This window comes from Dendrobium catenatum, unplaced genomic scaffold (assembly GCF_001605985.2).
Source record: "Dendrobium catenatum unplaced genomic scaffold, ASM160598v2 fragScaff_scaffold_772, whole genome shotgun sequence".
Taxonomy (NCBI): Eukaryota; Viridiplantae; Streptophyta; class Magnoliopsida; order Asparagales; family Orchidaceae; genus Dendrobium; species Dendrobium catenatum.
In genome coordinates, this window is record NW_021319234.1 from 1,509,637 (window position 1) to 1,526,355 (window position 16,719).

A 16,719-nucleotide genomic window follows, 5' to 3' on the forward strand; every position below is an offset into this window, starting at 1 on the left:
CAGGCATTGTGATTTTTCTCATTTTCAAATGTATAAATTTGTGTGCCTCTTATGACTCTTATACCCCTCGCTCTCTTCTATTTGTGTGTTGGATCTTCATATAAAGCTTGGACGCAATATATCTCTCTACCGTCGCGAATGTTTCAGGACGCAACAAGTAGAATCTTTTTTAAGACTTAAAAGATTACAATTAAATTATGACGACAAAGGAGAAGAAGAGAAAAATGGGTCAGGTTTTCAGACTCGAACCCGTCCCGATTCGGGTCCATTTCAACACGACCCGACACGAATGACCCGAAGTTGACCTAAAATTGCTAGTTTTCGGGTAAAAAATTGAGTCAATCTTCGATTTTGGAGTCAAAATCTGGTAAAAAACGGGTCAATCTCTAGGAGTTTTCGTGTCAATTTCGGGTCATTTTTGGGTTGCTGGGTCAACCCAAACCCAACCCGATTTTTAAAACGGGTTGATTTGTTGAACCCAAACCCGACCGATTTCAGGTACGGGTTGACCCTAACTAGAATTTTTTCGGGTCGAATTTTGGGTCTTATCAAAATTGACACCCCGGTGTGCATAACATATAAAGTTAAGATGGAAAGGAGGTTTGAATTTAATATTGATAGATAGATCGCGAAAAAATGGTTTATAAAAAGTATACTTCAATTTTAAATTAATTTACATTTTTTAAAAATTAAACAAATTTAATCCCAATATATCCGTTCAAATAAATGAATAAATAATAATAATGCACATGCGGAGCACAACAATGTGGGGCCACCTCCCCGCCTCCCCTGACCTCGACAGCCTATATATAGCCTCCCACAACTGCCAGACGACTACACGCGCCTGCAAAACTCCCACTCATCCTCCTCCAGCGACACTAGGATCACTGGCACTTTCTTCTCCCGGAAGGCGACAAAATGGTGATCTCTCTCTCTCTCTCTCTCTCTCTCTCTCTCTCTCTACTTGATAGATTGTTCTATGCTTCAGGTTGTTGCTCAGCAAGTGAAGGCGGCTGAGATTACGGAGCAGGAATCATTGCTGCTGGTAAGTTCTCATCTATTTTCTGGCTTATTTTCTGCACATTGCTTCGAGATTTATAGTGCATTTTCGTTTATCTATTCATTTGTTATTTGGATTTGAGCTGAGCGCGCCCTTAATACTTTATGATGTCCGAACTTGTGGATTTCATGGGCGATCGGGTGGATTTTGTCGCTTTCTCTCGTGAGAAGATTTAGTGTATCTTCGTTTGTCTATTCATTTTTTTATTTGGATTTGAGCCGAGCGCGCGCCCTTAATACTTTCTGATGTCCGAGCTTGTGGATTTCATGAGCGATCGGGTGGATTTTATTGCTTTCTTTCGCGAGAAGATTTAGTGTAGTTTCGTTTATCTATACATTTGTTATTTGGATTTGCGCCGAGCGCGCACCCTTAATACTTTCTGATGTGAGAGATCGGTTGCATTTTGTCGATTTTTTTCGCGAGAAGGTTTAGTGTATTTTCGTTTATCTATTCATTTGTTATTTGGATTTGAGCCGAGCGCGCGGCCTTAATACTTTCTGATGTCCGAGCTTGTGGATTTCAGGATCGGGTGGATTTTGTCGCTTTCTTTGGCCAGAAGCTTTGTTTTATACGATTTGATAGTTTTAATTAGGCCATACGAGTAGACATGGGGTCATTTAATTACAATCCATGGTTATATGTGGCAGTTTTGTTCATCCATCCTCCACTTTGTTCGGTGTCTGTCGGATATAGTTAAAACCTCATCGATGAACTTGGTTGGTCGCTGTATTTAAATTTTTTATCTGAATCTGTCGATCTTATCGATGCTCTGTTGACAACTAGACTAGAAATCTACTCCGCATTGCGATATTCAACATCAGCTACATACGAGGGCTTTTTCCTGAGAAATACTTCAATGACAAGTCGGTTCCCGCCCTAGGTTTGTTTTACATCTCGCGTATTTTTTGCTCACTTTGATTTTACCGAACGCCTATAAAATTTGATACGTCTTGTTTTTCGTGTCTTCAGAGATGAAGATTAAGAAGCTGATGCCCTTGGACGCCGAATCCAGGAGGCTAATCGACTGGATGGAGAAAGGTATGGACAAATAAAAAGTGTTCATCAATGAGCTTCTTGCTTGTTTCCATTCGCAATGGCAATTTTTTGGTTTACTTGGTTATATTATTTGTAAAGCATTATTCGTCGTTTGGATGATTTTTTCAGGTGTCTACGATGCATTACAGAAAAAATACCTCAAGACACTATTATTCTGTATCTGTGAGGATGTAGAAGGCCCCATGATAGAGGAATATTCTTGTGAGCTACTAGTTTTTTCTTTGATGAGATACTTTGCTAGTTAGAACGTGCTCAATGCCTACTTCTGTTTTTTTTTCCTTGACTACATGTGAGATCTTAATTAGATGACTGCTTGTTATGAGTGGATCATCATCTCCAAGATGTCTTATAGTTTTCTTATGGTTTTGTCCTTGCTTATTTATTATGGATATGACTTTGTCCTTGCTTTCCTATTAGAATAGATAATGGCATTCCCCTTTTTGAATGATGATGAGATCTAGGTTCTTGGTGTTCCTTGATTGTATTCTTGGAATTTAATCATCTTATACATAATGAACTCACTCTTCATGGATCAATGCTTGCAGTTTCCTTCAATTATATGGATTCTTGCAAGGAAGAGGTGTCAATGAACATAAGTCGCAATGGAAACAAAAAGAATGGGGCCACCTTCAGGACTAATAGCATGGACATCACTCCTGATCAGATGAGGTACTTCGCATGGCCATCCTAATTTTGTCAAGCAATTTACATGAGTTAGGTTTTCAGGATATGGGTGTTTTAGGAGCTCTGCTTGTAAGATGATTCGTACTCTGGTTCAACTGATGAGGACTCTGGATCACATGCCATCTGAGGTACAACTTAATGCCTGATTGTTATGAACTATTGTTGCAGTACGAATTGATTGTTTCTTTTCAAAAACTAAAGAAATCTCTGCTTGTTGCTCAGCGAACCATTCTGATGAAGCTTCTCTATTATGATGACATTACGGTAAATATCATATTTAATTTTCGTACATTGCAACATAAGCCTTATGTATTTTCCTCTGTTGTAGCAGTGCTCATTGTTTTAATAATGTATTATGTGATACTCGTTCAAGCAACCAGTATGGTCATTTGTGATATATTTTTTTCTCTTTAGTAATTAAGGCGCCACTTAAGCAATCATCGTTTTCATTCTTCGAATTAATACATGAAATATATTTATGGGCATCTGCAGCCAACGGACTACGAACCTCCCTTTTTTAGAAGTTGCAGTGAAAATGAAGCCAGGAACATATGGACCAAAAATCCATTAAAAATGGCGGTTGGAAATGTCAATAGCAGGCATTTGGTATTAGCCCTCAAGGTTTGCAAGGAAAAAGTAGTTCAACAAAACTAAAATTATTTTTTCGAGCTTGCCCAACAAATGAATTTACTTTTGCAGGTGAAGAGCATCCTTGATCCCTGTGAAGATGACAATGATAACCATCAAGAGGAAGAGGGGGAAAACTTAGGAGTCGATTCTGATCAAGATCATGATTCCTCTTCTGACAGTGATGTACATTCATACAACTTAAACCATACTAGAATTTTATATTTTTTATTATATTTATTCAGATTTTTTTGGGGGGGGCATGTTTATGTTCATTTTATAAAAAAAGGCTGTTTTCGGTAGATATTCCTGTGAGATTTTAAACTTACCATTAATGCATTTCAGATCCGCCCTTCCCTTGCTGACCATTACTATGTAGCTCCTGCTGGTAATTCATTGACCTAGTTTGGTATAAACCGTATAATGCATTCAAGTTTTAGCTACAGTAATACTACTAAAATAAAAAATTTCTCAACAGGTGAGAAATTTCCAGTTGAAGATAATGGAAACAACTCTGATGGTAAGCCAGTTTTTGAAACATTCTTTGTCATAAATACAATTAGTTGAATTAATCAAATCAATATTCCAATTTCTTGCTTCTTCATATCATTTCTTCCACATAGCCTGCATTCTACATATATATGTATGTATTTTCTCATGAATTCTTTATGGTTATAGCTGAAACTCAAGATGCTTCACATGAAGATGAATTGATAACTCAAGTGAAGGACTGGATTTTTTCTAGGCATATCAACACTTTTGATCATGCTGACATTCTTTCCAATTTTCCGGACATATCAATGGTAATTCTATGATTTGCATCAGCTTTTTATTTCGTATATTTCTCTTAGGGCTGATTTTGTCTGCCTTCTAAAAAACCTATATATTTTAAAAATAAATCGTACTTGTAAATTGTAATATGAGCTTCAGTTAAAGTCTCATATATTCTGATGCTTTAGTCTGATGGTGTTTTTGATGATCTGCAGGCCCTAACTGAAGGTAGTAGGCAAAGAATACAACAACTATTGCTTGATATTTTCTTCTTGATTCACACATTGGAAATTCTTCAGATATTGTGGAGAAGTTGCTAAAACAAGGAGTACTATGTAAAGCTGGCAAGGATAGTTACATCATCAGAAGGGAAAAGGTTTTTTTATATATATCTGTTTATTTTCTCACTCTACTACTTTTTCTAACAAATTTGTGCTATCAGGAAATGCATACAGAAAACGACGAAGTGAAAGAAGAGTTTGTGGAAATGCATGACATCCAACAAAGAATGAATACCAACGTTGATGAGGACTACATGTACATGAAGGTAATTATTCAATAGTATTTTGTTGTTTAATTCCAGTTTATAGAGGCTTACATTCTTAAGACTAAATACGGCCAAGTTTTCTGCAGGCTCTATATCATGCTCTTCCAATGAAATATGTGACAGCAGTGAAGCTTCAACACAAGCTGTCTGGAGAAGCCAATCAGAATACAGTAAAAAAATTGCTCGATAGAATGGTTAAGGACGGCTATATTAAGAACACCGGAAAGAAGAGGCTTGGTAAGTGAAGTAATATTTTCCAATACATATATGCATATATGGTAATTATAAAATATAAGCCAGAAGTTCATAACGCCGTGAACGTGTTCAAGAATGTTTTCAATTGCATTAGTTATCGAACCATTATCCTATAGTAAATTCTAAAGGAAATATGAGAATTTATTCCTCTACAGCAACTGCTAAGTACAATTTTTTGCAGGCAAGCTTGTAGTTCAATCTGAAGCCAGCAACAAGAAGCTTGCTGAGGTCAAAGAATTACTAGATGGAAAATCGATGGTAAAGCTCAGTTACTGCAGTTACAATTTGCTGCTGGGTTAACAAGTTGTTGCATATGTTTCCCGTCTTAGCTCACAAAACCCCATTTGATTCAGGAAATTGAAATCCCCAACCAAGCTTTTGAATTCAACGCCAAAGATCTACAGCACAATGGTTTCTTATGTTGTTTTTTTTATTTTTACTGCTATTCTGATTTCATTTATCCTCAAATTCTGATGATGATTTAATATCTTAGATCACAACATGAAGGATGGCTCCACCTATGGCGGCCTCCACTCCATTGGATCAGATCTCACTCGCACCCGAGGACAATCTGAACCACATAAAAGTGAATCAGTTCACAGTGGGCAGACATATAGTGGGAAAGCACAAGAGCCGGTCAACACCCTGATTAACAAATATGAGGCTCTTTTTTATCAATCTAATCTTCACCAATTCTTGTGAACTCAGTCCTACTTATGTGTTTTTTCAGCCGATTTCTTCTTTAGAGAGTGGAGTTTTAGGAAGCAAGATCTTCCGCCCTTCTGGAGCTGAAGGTAGCCGTTCAACACAAGATAAAAGATCTCGTAAAACAAGCATGGTATGTTCCCTTTAAGCATGAAGCATATAAAATCCTATTAATTGGAGATTTAATGAGAAGATTTTCACAGATCAAAGAGCCTATTCTTCAGAACCTGAAGCGTCAGAAGCCTGAAACTCAGTGATTGGTAAAAAGAACTTATGATGATACAACTATTTAGATACTGGCATATAGAATTTCTATCACAATATACCTTCTTGTCTAATGGACTTTAGCTATTGTTTTCCTGTTCTAATCTAGAGAATCTTTTTATTGTTCTTTTAGTTTCCAGATCAAAATATAGTGGCCACAGTTGCATTGCAGCTTCTAAATTCATACTTAAACTAACTTTTAGGTGTGATTTAATTAGCTAATCATTCATAAATGTGACTATAAACAAGGTTCGAATCAGATTTGAACCTTGTATCGGAGGGCTGTATGGATGATAGATATTATAATAATTTAAATCGTTTGTTTGAGAAATAGTTTTTACCTTAGGATCCCTCTAGGGGTGTAAGTGAGCCTTGCGCCGGCTCGAATTCGACTCGTTAACGAGCTCACGAGCCGAATTTATCGAGCTCGAGCTCGTATGATAAATGAGATCGAGTTCGAGCTCAACCCGACTCGACTCGAAAGCTTATCAAGCTACTCGATATAATATATATTTGAAAGCTTATTTTATAAAAAAATTTGACCGCAGCTACAGTTTTTCAAACGAGCTCGAGCTTCATATTTCCTGAACGAGTCGAGCTTGAGCCCACTTATCGAGCTCGAACTCGAGCTTGAGCTCATTATGGATTAAACGAGTCAGGCTTGATAAGACAAACACTCGACTTGACTCGACTCGTTTACACCTCTAGATCCCTCTCTTTCACCAAAGTGTGTGGGATCGTGTTTACCTGATCCTGATTTGTTTGTGAGTTCCCAAGTGCATTGAGCATAATTTTTGGGTATATCTATATGACGCCGGCAGTGGCCAGCTGGCCCGGCCCAAGCTGGTTCGAGCCCAATTTTGGGCTTTGTGTAGGCTTTATGTAGATATTCTGAATTCACTTTTAGCCCAAATAAGCCCAGTGATTGTTCTCATTCTTGATTATCTATATATAAAAAAAAGTGCTCTCCGAACCTATACATATTGAATTTTTGTACTAAGCTAAGATATAAAGCACATATTAATACATAATAATAGTTCATTGTGTACTGCCTTTTATAATTGTATATGAAAGTTTGAAAGAGCAGGAAACTAATTTTTATATTATTTTTTTTCTATTCATTTTGACTAGATTCTTATATGTTAAATCTTCATAAAATTGATTTTTAATGGGCTTGGTGAATCTGTTTTCTTGTGCTGTCTTCTGCTGTGCCCAAGTCTGCTTCTGAGCATTATTAATTATTATTCCACCATGAGATCTTTGCATTGACGGAGTTCCAAATGGTGTCAATGCCTATCTACTTATTCTCCACCCTATCTCATGAATATGTATAAAATATTTGGCAATAAATATTCAAAAAATAAATAATTTTTAAAATATTCTGATTTAAATTTACTTATGATAATATATTTTATGATCACTATATTTATTTTAAAACACCTCTAAAAATATAAAAATGTTAGTTGATTAATAAATTATATAAAGTAAACGAGTAATATTATAATTGATCAGCTAATAGGGGATTTACATCCATACCACCAAAATTCAAGTATTTACATATCTACAAATTAAATCTTTATATAATACTTTGTATCTAATCACATCAAAATTTATGCATAAAATATTAATATTATCTCTACCATTTAAAAAAATACATAAACAAATTTTATATTATATATGTAAATAGTAAATAAACCTAATTTGAAATTATGCAAATCCAAGCATTTGTTTTCTGTTCACTTTATTTTATTTTATGAAGCTGTTTGTGCAACTGGAAAATAGCACAGCTGGAAATCACCATTAACCTCTTAGCTAACTACAACAATAAGGTCGGGCATTCAACAATCATTAGCTGTATGCATGAAGAAAATGTACAGAGAATAATTTATTATGAATTATTTTATGCTTTCACCTGAGATTACTTCTGTTACGGTATCCGCGTTGTATAAATACGCCTGCTTATGTTATGAAATGAAATACGGAGCGGAAGAAGCATACATGATGATATTGGCTAGGCTCGCCTGCTCAGTGGATTGAGGAAAAGGTGAGCCGAACCAATATCACTCACGCATGCTTCGTTCCTTATAAATTTAGGAGCTATGGAAGTCTCATTTGAATTAAGGTATTAGAATAAATTTAATTTAATGTCGTTGCATTTGCCCCTTCTTTTATACTTTTCTTATTTGTTGCTTACTGTTCTTAAATGTTTAACTTTCCTAAATGAATATCATTAGGTAAGATGTTAACCGCGCTCTTAATAATCTACTTTGATCAAAGCAAATTTATATTGTTTATAAACATTTGCACATATGTCATAGAAAAGAGTAAAAAAAAAACTTCCGTTTAAGCTGCTTTCAACTATTTTGCACATATATCAGATCATTAATATATAATAAACAGTTAATAGTAACACTGTTCTCCTAACTTTACATACTGATTACATAATCAGCAGAAAATAAAGCCAGCACGTATATAGTACGACTTTATAATATTGACAATAATATAATTGTAGATCAACCAGCATACAATTTGAAATATAAAAACTAACAAACATACCAAAATGTACGCAAAATAACATAATTTCAGAGAAAGATGGGACTAAATTTTCAAAAGGGCGAAAAGAAACAGGAAACGAAGAACCCAAAAGCATATATCATAGAATTTCAAGCCAAATCTTATATACAGAGTCCTCTCTACAGCTAGAGAGAAAATATGATAAAGCTGCAATCATAGCCATAGGCATTAATAACATAAAATTGAACTGAATGGATTTCACTATGACAGTACTAGTCAAGACCATCCTAAAAAACTCACAGCCACTTATTAATTAGCTAATGGACTCAGCCAGTTATTTTACGGGATATTCTGCACATTCTGTGGTGGTGTTTGATAAGAAGCGAATCATACAAGGATGAACTAAGACCCTCTCCAACGAAAAATCACATTTTTCACTCCAAAATGTCGTGAAACTTAAAAATGTTGCGATTCATCTCCAATCGAACTCCATTTTGCGAAGGTTACGATCTTTCTCTTTAACGTGAATCATACAAGGATGAACTAAGACCGTCTCCAAGGAAATAGCGGAAGTTTTACCGTTCAGCTGGAGCTCCGGGGCGACAGCATTCAAGCATTTGGAGTTCCGCTAGAGATGCTCTAAGGTATACGAAGAATCTATGCCAATATCCCCATAATATTCGCAAGATCCACAACCCGCAATTACTTCAACTATTGTTGATGGCCACACGCCTTCATCTAAATACTTCTTCGCTTGAGTTTTATTTATTGAGTTAATAATATGTGCTTTTAGAATTATCAGCGGTTAGTTTTTTTATTTTATTTCTCATAGCCTGTAACTGCTTCGTACTTTATGTGTTGATATTGGTATGACTTGAAATTGTATTGTAGATATATGAAATTTATGTCGTTAAGACCACCAATAATCGCATTGCTCTACTTCTTGCAAGTTTTGAATAACCTAAAAGCAGATTGAACCAAATTCCTAAAGGGGTTCATGCAAGACAAAAGACTAGCGCAAGCCTAGAGCTATTGTTTAAATAACTGGACACCTCACCTAATGATTATTCATTAAGATCAGGCACTATAAAGCCCTCCATAGGGGTCTTAATGCTCAAAGTAAAGGAACTTTCGCGACTCAATTATGTGACTTAAGTCTTTTGATGAATGCATTGTAATCTCGGTCGAAGCACTTTTTTGAAATGCTTTCCTTCACTTTCTTTCATATTTGGCACTTTATCTGTACCTCCCAATGAGCATTGAAGGTTCATCGTTTAGGGTACGTGTTAGACCGGTCCGTAATGGACCGGTCCCCCTACAACCGGCCCCTAGTGGGCCGGTCTTGGTTTACACCAGGAGAGGGAGGCGGCAAAGAGAGAGGGAAGTGGGGTCCACTAAGAATCAAATTCAAATTCCTTGGAGGTAAAGGAGGGGGCGGCAAGGGCTTAGGGCTGTTTATTAAATTGGTCTTGATTAATTAGTGTATGCTTTAAGTAGGAGGGGAAAATTACGGTTAGGGTTATGCATGATTTGGAGTTATTCTCTTGGAGTCTTCTTGGTGTCTTGCCTATCCTCCTCTCAAATTGAGGATCAATTGTATATTGCTTGGAGTTTGTTTTGCTTTGATTCTACTATTGCAATCTATCATTTTTAGATTGATTTCCTCCAAATTTTCTTCTTTTTCTCGCTGTTTTGACCAATTATTGTTAAGCTTGCTCGCGAACTCAAATATTTCCTCTTGGATTACTTGCGAAGTCAAGTATTTTCTATCAGTACGCCACGCCGACAACTTTCATTATGACATGAGAACCATGAGTTCAAATCAGCCAGAAACATAGGAGTACAACTACGTTCAATCCTGAAACCCAATATTAACATAGCCTCACAATGTAAACAGTTTTTTTAAAACTTTAGAAGAAGCAAAGGATAAAAAGAAATTACTGATATTATCGCAAAAACTACCACTGCTAGCTTCTAACAGTCCAACAGATAATATACTAGTAGCGAACCGCAACAAAGTAATATGGCGCTCCTACACGCTCAAAAGTTAAGCTGTCATCAACAAAACAATATACCAAATGCCATAAAAGTTTTACAGTAGGAACATGATGTCTAAATGCATGCCATAACATTAACAGTATTCTAACGGAAAAATATTAGATAAAACACACCATGACGAAGCTAATGCCATCACTCGCATTATACATATCGACGACTACAGGATAACGCCGGTTCGATATTAATTTCGGTGTAACCGTTCACGCGACTCATACGCCGATAACGAACGAGTTATAGTTCCGCATGTGTAAGTCTAACGTACCAAGATCGTCGCTCTTCGCGTGAAATAGAAACCTCATAAAATCAACGCCTATTACGAGGTCCGCCAGATGGCCTTGGACCAGGAAAGCGAGCAAACTGCAGCCTTAAATAGGCTGAATCTCGGTCATGTTCATCAAATTGATAACCTGCAAAATGGAATCGTGACTTTCCTACCGATCACAACAAGTTCTACCACAGATTAATTGCATCTTAAAATACAAATTCACAACCTATATTATACAATAGACCCCACACTTGCTAACCATTTTACAGCAATCTCTTAGAGGCTGGGAGTAAGAAGTTATATTTTCCGTAATCTATTTCCCAACTTTGCGTTGAAAGTGAAGCTGCTAAAAAACTGCTCACATGAAGGAGAATAAGATTTCGTTTAGCATCTCTTTGTTAAACGATTGTTTAACATAATCACGGCGTATAGATCCATAGTATTGATTGGCCACCAGAAGTAATTAAAACACGAAATAAACAAAAAACCTAAGCAAGCTACAGATAGATAAAAAGAAACCAAAAAGAGCCATTATGTAACAAGCATTTCTAAATCACACAACTTTCCTGAAAACACAAAGCTAATACTGCAATGACATGTTGGAGAAGAAATAGAAATTAGAAGAAAACTAGCAGGCAAATATTCATATATAACATTTGAAGTTCATTATTTTCACCTTGCAAAGCATCCATGGCAGTTGCAGCTTGATTGGCAGTGGCAAAATCAACAAAGCACAGCACTAGTGGATCTCCATGCTGACAAAAAAGGGAAGAAAAATAGTAACACAATAAACCAAATCAGTACAGAAGAATGAATGATTAACTCACATGTCTAGAATCCTTGTTCACAAGCCTCACTTCCTGGAAACCTATAAAAGGACGAAAAATATCTGCAGACAGGTCAAGGAACCAAACAGTTAAGTATGAAAATTAGCGTAATGTAGCAGAACTATGCCAAGGATACGAGACACTTCTCTGCGTGTGCAATTTGCAGGAAGGCCTTCCACGAACAAAGTATTTGACGCATCCGGTGGAAGAGGAGCTTCAGTTCTGCCACCGCTATAGCCAATAATCCGGTTATCCATGCCTCCAATGCCTGGAAGACGTGGATCTTCAACCGGGCGACCATTCAATCCTCCACCAACGGGGCGAACAAGTTCCGCAGTAGAATAGGACGGAATCTAGAAGAGCAGGTCGACATAATCAAGCAATACTATTTAATGGACAAAAAGACAAGTTTGAGTGGATAGAGAACACAGTATAAATACTCCATTTTGCAAATAACGATCATAGGATGCATTGATGGCCTCAGTATCCTTGATGGAAAGATGGACTGTCCTTTCATCTTCCCTGGGATAGTAGCCAAGCGTCTCAGGAGCACCTGTCATATCAAAAATAATAAATAGATGATATAAGTTCAACTATTTTAGAGAGAAATGAAGCAAAGAAATAGGATAGGACAGCCTTAAAAGCAATAGAGAAGTGTTAAGGCCTTCTGTACATTGAGCAAATTATGTAGACAAAACATCTGAAGGTCTTATTAGTTTATTTATTAAAGAATTAGGGAAGAAATCAGTGATTCAGTATGAAACAGAAATTCGCAGAATATTTTCCGGAATTTTATCAGAAGATTTAATAATCCTAGTTTAATAAGCGATCTAACAACCATAAATCAGTGGTTGCTTTTACATAAAGCAACAAGTGCTTATTAATCCGGCAAAATTCACAAGTAATTGCTGAAGAACATTAACAATAAACTTGGATCTTAAATTTGTGAAGAGCATTAACGAGAAACTTCCTAATAATTCATTAACATACTTATAAATGGGAGGTTTGACAAAAGAAATAAGAGTTTATTAACACATTGATAAATAGTCCCTATGGAACTATTTTCTTGAAGTCTATAGAAGAATTTAATTAGGTGATGAATGTGGAGTACATTTTTGGATTGCTAGATGGAGCAGTTTAGGTTATAGGAGAGCACTTCGTAGCACAAATTGTGACAAATAACATCAATGCTTACAGGACAACCATGGCCAAATTGAAGGAAAAGAGAAAGAACATATATTAAACACCCTGTGCCTCACACTGTATAAATCACATTCTTGAGAAACTAGGAGAGCTAACACAAAACAAGAATACACTGAGTAAAGCAAAAAAAGATAAGCAAATTCATATACATCATACTTGGATTTTGGCATTGATGAGGAAGTTTTCAAATCAAGAACTCCTACAATCCAACTGCAATCAGATTTGCTACAACTTACCCAGCTAAGAGCATGCTAGAGGAAAATTTATTCTGAATGAAATATTCTGGATAAGTTTATCATATGCAACAACAATAACTAGGCCGCTAGTTCAAGTGTTGAGAATGGCTGATTTAGAGAAGACGCATGCTATGGAATTTATACACAATGCAATGGATGAAGAAAATGAGCTGATTTCCCATAACTTAAGAGGAAAAGAGGCAAACTATAGGGAAATATGGTATATCATCGATGATAAGTGCGAGCTCCAGTTCCATCGGCATTTGCATGTTGCATGCTACTACCTTAATTCTTAGTTTCAATATGCAAACAATTCAAAAAAAAAATCTTGAGATAAAATAAGGTCTATACTAGTGGTGCATGGGTAGGATTATTGCTAATCAATCTAAAATGGAAAACTCTAATATGCAAATTGTACTTTCTAGTAAAAAAAAAAGGTTTCCTTGTACTTCAACAGGTGATTGATACATTTGCAACACATTCTCTATTTATTTATTTATTTATTTCTAATGTCGTAAGGGAGATAGGAATGTACCCACCATATTGTAAACTTATGATTACTTTTTTTAACTCTAATTGAGCGTTGGATTCAATTTGGTGATGACACGCTTAAGCTTCAACGTTTTGTTATTACAAGTGTGGGACTTACATGCTCATAAACTAATTGTGAATGCAACTCGAATACATAGAATCAAGTTCGCACAAAAGGAAGAAACTATATAATGATCTTAAGGATGTACTAATGGGGTGCATCATGTATAACAAAAAAGTTAAGGATTAAAACTTGAAAAATAAAGTTTTGAAGGATGACGTGGAACCACTGCTATGTGATGACATGTCATTGGATGGCAAATAATTTGTAAATGAGGTTACACCATTTGATTTATAACAAAATTTGTACGTTGATATCTATTATTCTTGTTACATATTATCTATAATTTCTCATGCCGAGTCTTCATTTAAATCAAATGAAAATATAATTATCAAATTTATAATATTGAAAGGCATAATAAAGTGTCAAAAATAACATAAAGTCTTAACTTGTATTGAATAAAATCTTAACTCCACTATTGATCTTAACTTTCTTGTCTCAAAACTTTCAAATCTTATCAGGAATTTATATGACTCTAATTTATTGAAGTAAAGACACCGTGATAATCTGACAAAATAATTTACAAATATTAACAAAAAATAGAAATTATTTAATCTAAATTTTTAAATAATGAAAAAGTTATGTTAACAAGCACCTTTAACTACAAATTAAATAAAAAATAATTATTTAATTTCTTTTAATATTAGTAAACAGTTAAAAAAATCTTAAGTTTAAATTTTTATCTTAGATATATCAAGATTAGATCACATATGAAAACTATCTAAACTTTTTTGAACTAACGATTCACTATATTGTATCCAACAAAAAATATGCCTTCTAATGCTATTGCATATCCTTTCCAACCTGTCCCCAACAACTCTTTAATTTCATTTAATATTAGTCAACCTGTGTAATAATTTTTTATAGATAAAAATTAAACATGTAAATTAAAAATTGAAGATGCGCAAATAATATGTAGTTTTTTTTTTTTGGAAATAGGTACACGACAGGGAAAACAGAATGATTTTTTTTTTTCCAGAAAAATAGCACAATCTTCTTCTTTTGGGGGGAGAGAGAGAGAGAGAGAGTGAGACCTGATTGAAAAACTAAAAAAGTGAGGTTTGAGGAGAAGTACAGGTGGGCGTAAGAAGTGCAGTAGCTTTTTCTATTTAATGAATGATTATCATAAGATGCTTTTTTTTTAAAAGTAACTAGTCTTAATTAGACATTAATTAACTGGCTAGTGGGGGCCCGTGCCCCCAGGGCCCACATGCTGAATCCGCCACTAACTACGATACATTGGACTCCATTGAGTATGAGGATAGAGAAAGCTATTCACTTTGATAATGGCTCCAATGAAGAATCCCTGAGTGATGATAGAGCTGAGAATTTTTTATTTATTGTTATACTGCTAATTTAATCTTAGTTCAACATTGAACAATAAGAAACGAGGAATGGAGTATTTTTGTGATAAACTTTGTTAACGTCTAAATTCAACTTGAAATATTATGTTACTTTACAATATTAATGTTTGCATTACAATCCTATTACATGCAATTAGTTACTTATTACTTTGCAGCTTGTGCAATTTATTAATTGCTATATACAACAATTTATTACTTCTTAACACATTTGAATGTTAGTATGTCATTTTATAATATTTTATTTAGTTATGATGCTACTATATCACTTCTAACCTTCATTCTACCTTTACAGAATTTTTTTATTGTGGGACTTATGTCTCCGAATGCCTTGAGATTTATGCCTCGCCTCACAAATAGAAAACGCCTCAATACCCAATTGCGCAATTTTAAAACTTACTTAGTGAAAAGCCTCCTAAATTAGGAAGGGATGCAAAAGGTGAAAATAAGTTCAAGATCTGAAGAAGCCCCTTCCACATAAAGAATAATAGAAGCCAAGATCCATTAGATCCTCGCTCATTACTAGCTTGATATAGTGTGTACCACCAGTACAAGTACGTATTCTTATTTGGCATGGGAATATAAGTAAGACCAGCGCACCAGCTGGTTTCATGCGAGGAGGTCAGATCTACAAAGGAGTTGAGAATCACTCTAGGAACCAGCACATCACATAATTCAAGTTCAAAATCCAGTGTACTTTGCCAAAAAAAAACGTATCCCATAGAATCCAATAGAAATTCACTATAATTATCATGCCCAGAAAGGGATCCACACAAATCTTCCCATATTAATAGCTCACACAACAGTATAAGAAGCAAAACATAGCTAGTATGAGGACTGCAAGGTGAAAAGAAGATAGAAACAACAACCAAATTAAATGTTAAGTGTATTATAGTTTTTCATGAAACAAAATCTAGATTAAGCCGTCAGAAACAATTGAAAATAACAAAAAAAAAAGATAAATCAAATATCACCCAAGGAATGAACGCATAAGATCTCTTCTTCCCAAAATTACCTCACAACTAAACCGTAAACATAAACATCACAGATCATTTCACGGAAACCCCTCAATTGTGTCATCTCAATTACGAAAGCATTAATCATAATACCTTCCGACATATGTTTAAGAAACGACATCAAAACAAAACCTATAAACCAAATTTGCGATATGAGAAAAGATAAACTCAAATTTAATGAAACAGACACATACCACCATAATCTGGGCGAGGACGCTTCAACGGAGCCGGCTGCGGAGGAGCCATCGGTGCCTGCTGGCGTGGATCAGCGTACCTCCAGTAAGCGTCCGCCATCGCGTTTCTCTTCCTCGATCTAAAACGTCAGCCTCCAAAGAGCTCGAGCCTTTCTTTGTTCCGTGCTACACGTGAAAGAATTAGGGTTTCTCGCTGCCTTAGCTTCCTTCGATTTGTTTTCGAGGGATATATATAGACCATAAACTCTTTATATATTTAAAGAATATTTACATTCATACCATTTTATTTTATACTATCTATATATTTAAAACTCAACTATTTGAATCTAAATAATAAAAATAAAATAAAATAAATGTATAAAGTACAGAAATATATGACTTTATTTATTATATTATCCAAATATTAAATTTTCAAGGGGGAGAA

General features: G+C 35.2%; 2 protein-coding genes across 4 annotated transcripts; one reads left to right on the plus strand and one right to left on the minus strand.

Annotated features, from left to right (window-relative positions):
* The first annotated feature begins 993 nt into the window (after positions 1 to 993).
* On the plus strand, positions 994 to 6,115 carry LOC110101704 (meiosis-specific protein PAIR2). 2 transcript variants are annotated; one of them, XM_020829703.2, is made up of 21 exons: positions 1,015 to 1,045; positions 1,844 to 1,940; positions 2,030 to 2,098; positions 2,225 to 2,317; positions 2,662 to 2,785; positions 2,859 to 2,928; positions 3,023 to 3,064; positions 3,293 to 3,421; positions 3,500 to 3,613; positions 3,773 to 3,815; positions 3,906 to 3,947; positions 4,106 to 4,230; positions 4,414 to 4,426; positions 4,498 to 4,574; positions 4,641 to 4,745; positions 4,832 to 4,982; positions 5,182 to 5,258; positions 5,354 to 5,411; positions 5,494 to 5,636; positions 5,731 to 5,838; positions 5,909 to 6,115. In XM_020829703.2, the coding sequence occupies exons 3-21, from the start codon at positions 2,032 to 2,034 to the stop codon at positions 5,960 to 5,962; spliced, it is 1,635 nt and encodes a 544-aa protein (XP_020685362.2). In that variant the 5' UTR covers positions 1,015 to 1,045; positions 1,844 to 1,940; positions 2,030 to 2,031; the 3' UTR covers positions 5,963 to 6,115. The 2 variants fall into 2 exon arrangements, with proteins under 2 accessions (XP_028552421.1, XP_020685362.2); XM_028696588.1 differs by having other exon boundaries at positions 994 to 1,045; positions 4,498 to 4,745.
* On the minus strand, positions 4,864 to 16,515 carry LOC110101686 (RNA-binding protein 1). Of its 2 annotated transcripts, none has more exons than XM_028696590.1 (6): positions 16,296 to 16,515; positions 12,074 to 12,186; positions 11,770 to 11,986; positions 11,634 to 11,695; positions 11,483 to 11,561; positions 4,864 to 4,892 (listed from the first exon to the last, which is right to left on the minus strand). In XM_028696590.1, exons 1-6 carry the CDS (start codon positions 16,393 to 16,395, stop codon positions 4,879 to 4,881), a joined length of 585 nt encoding a protein of 194 aa, XP_028552423.1. In that variant the 5' UTR covers positions 16,396 to 16,515; the 3' UTR covers positions 4,864 to 4,878. The 2 variants fall into 2 exon arrangements, with proteins under 2 accessions (XP_028552423.1, XP_020685340.1); XM_020829681.2 differs by lacking the exon at positions 4,864 to 4,892 and adding an exon at positions 10,482 to 10,948.
* Between the last annotated feature and the right edge of the window lie 204 nt (positions 16,516 to 16,719).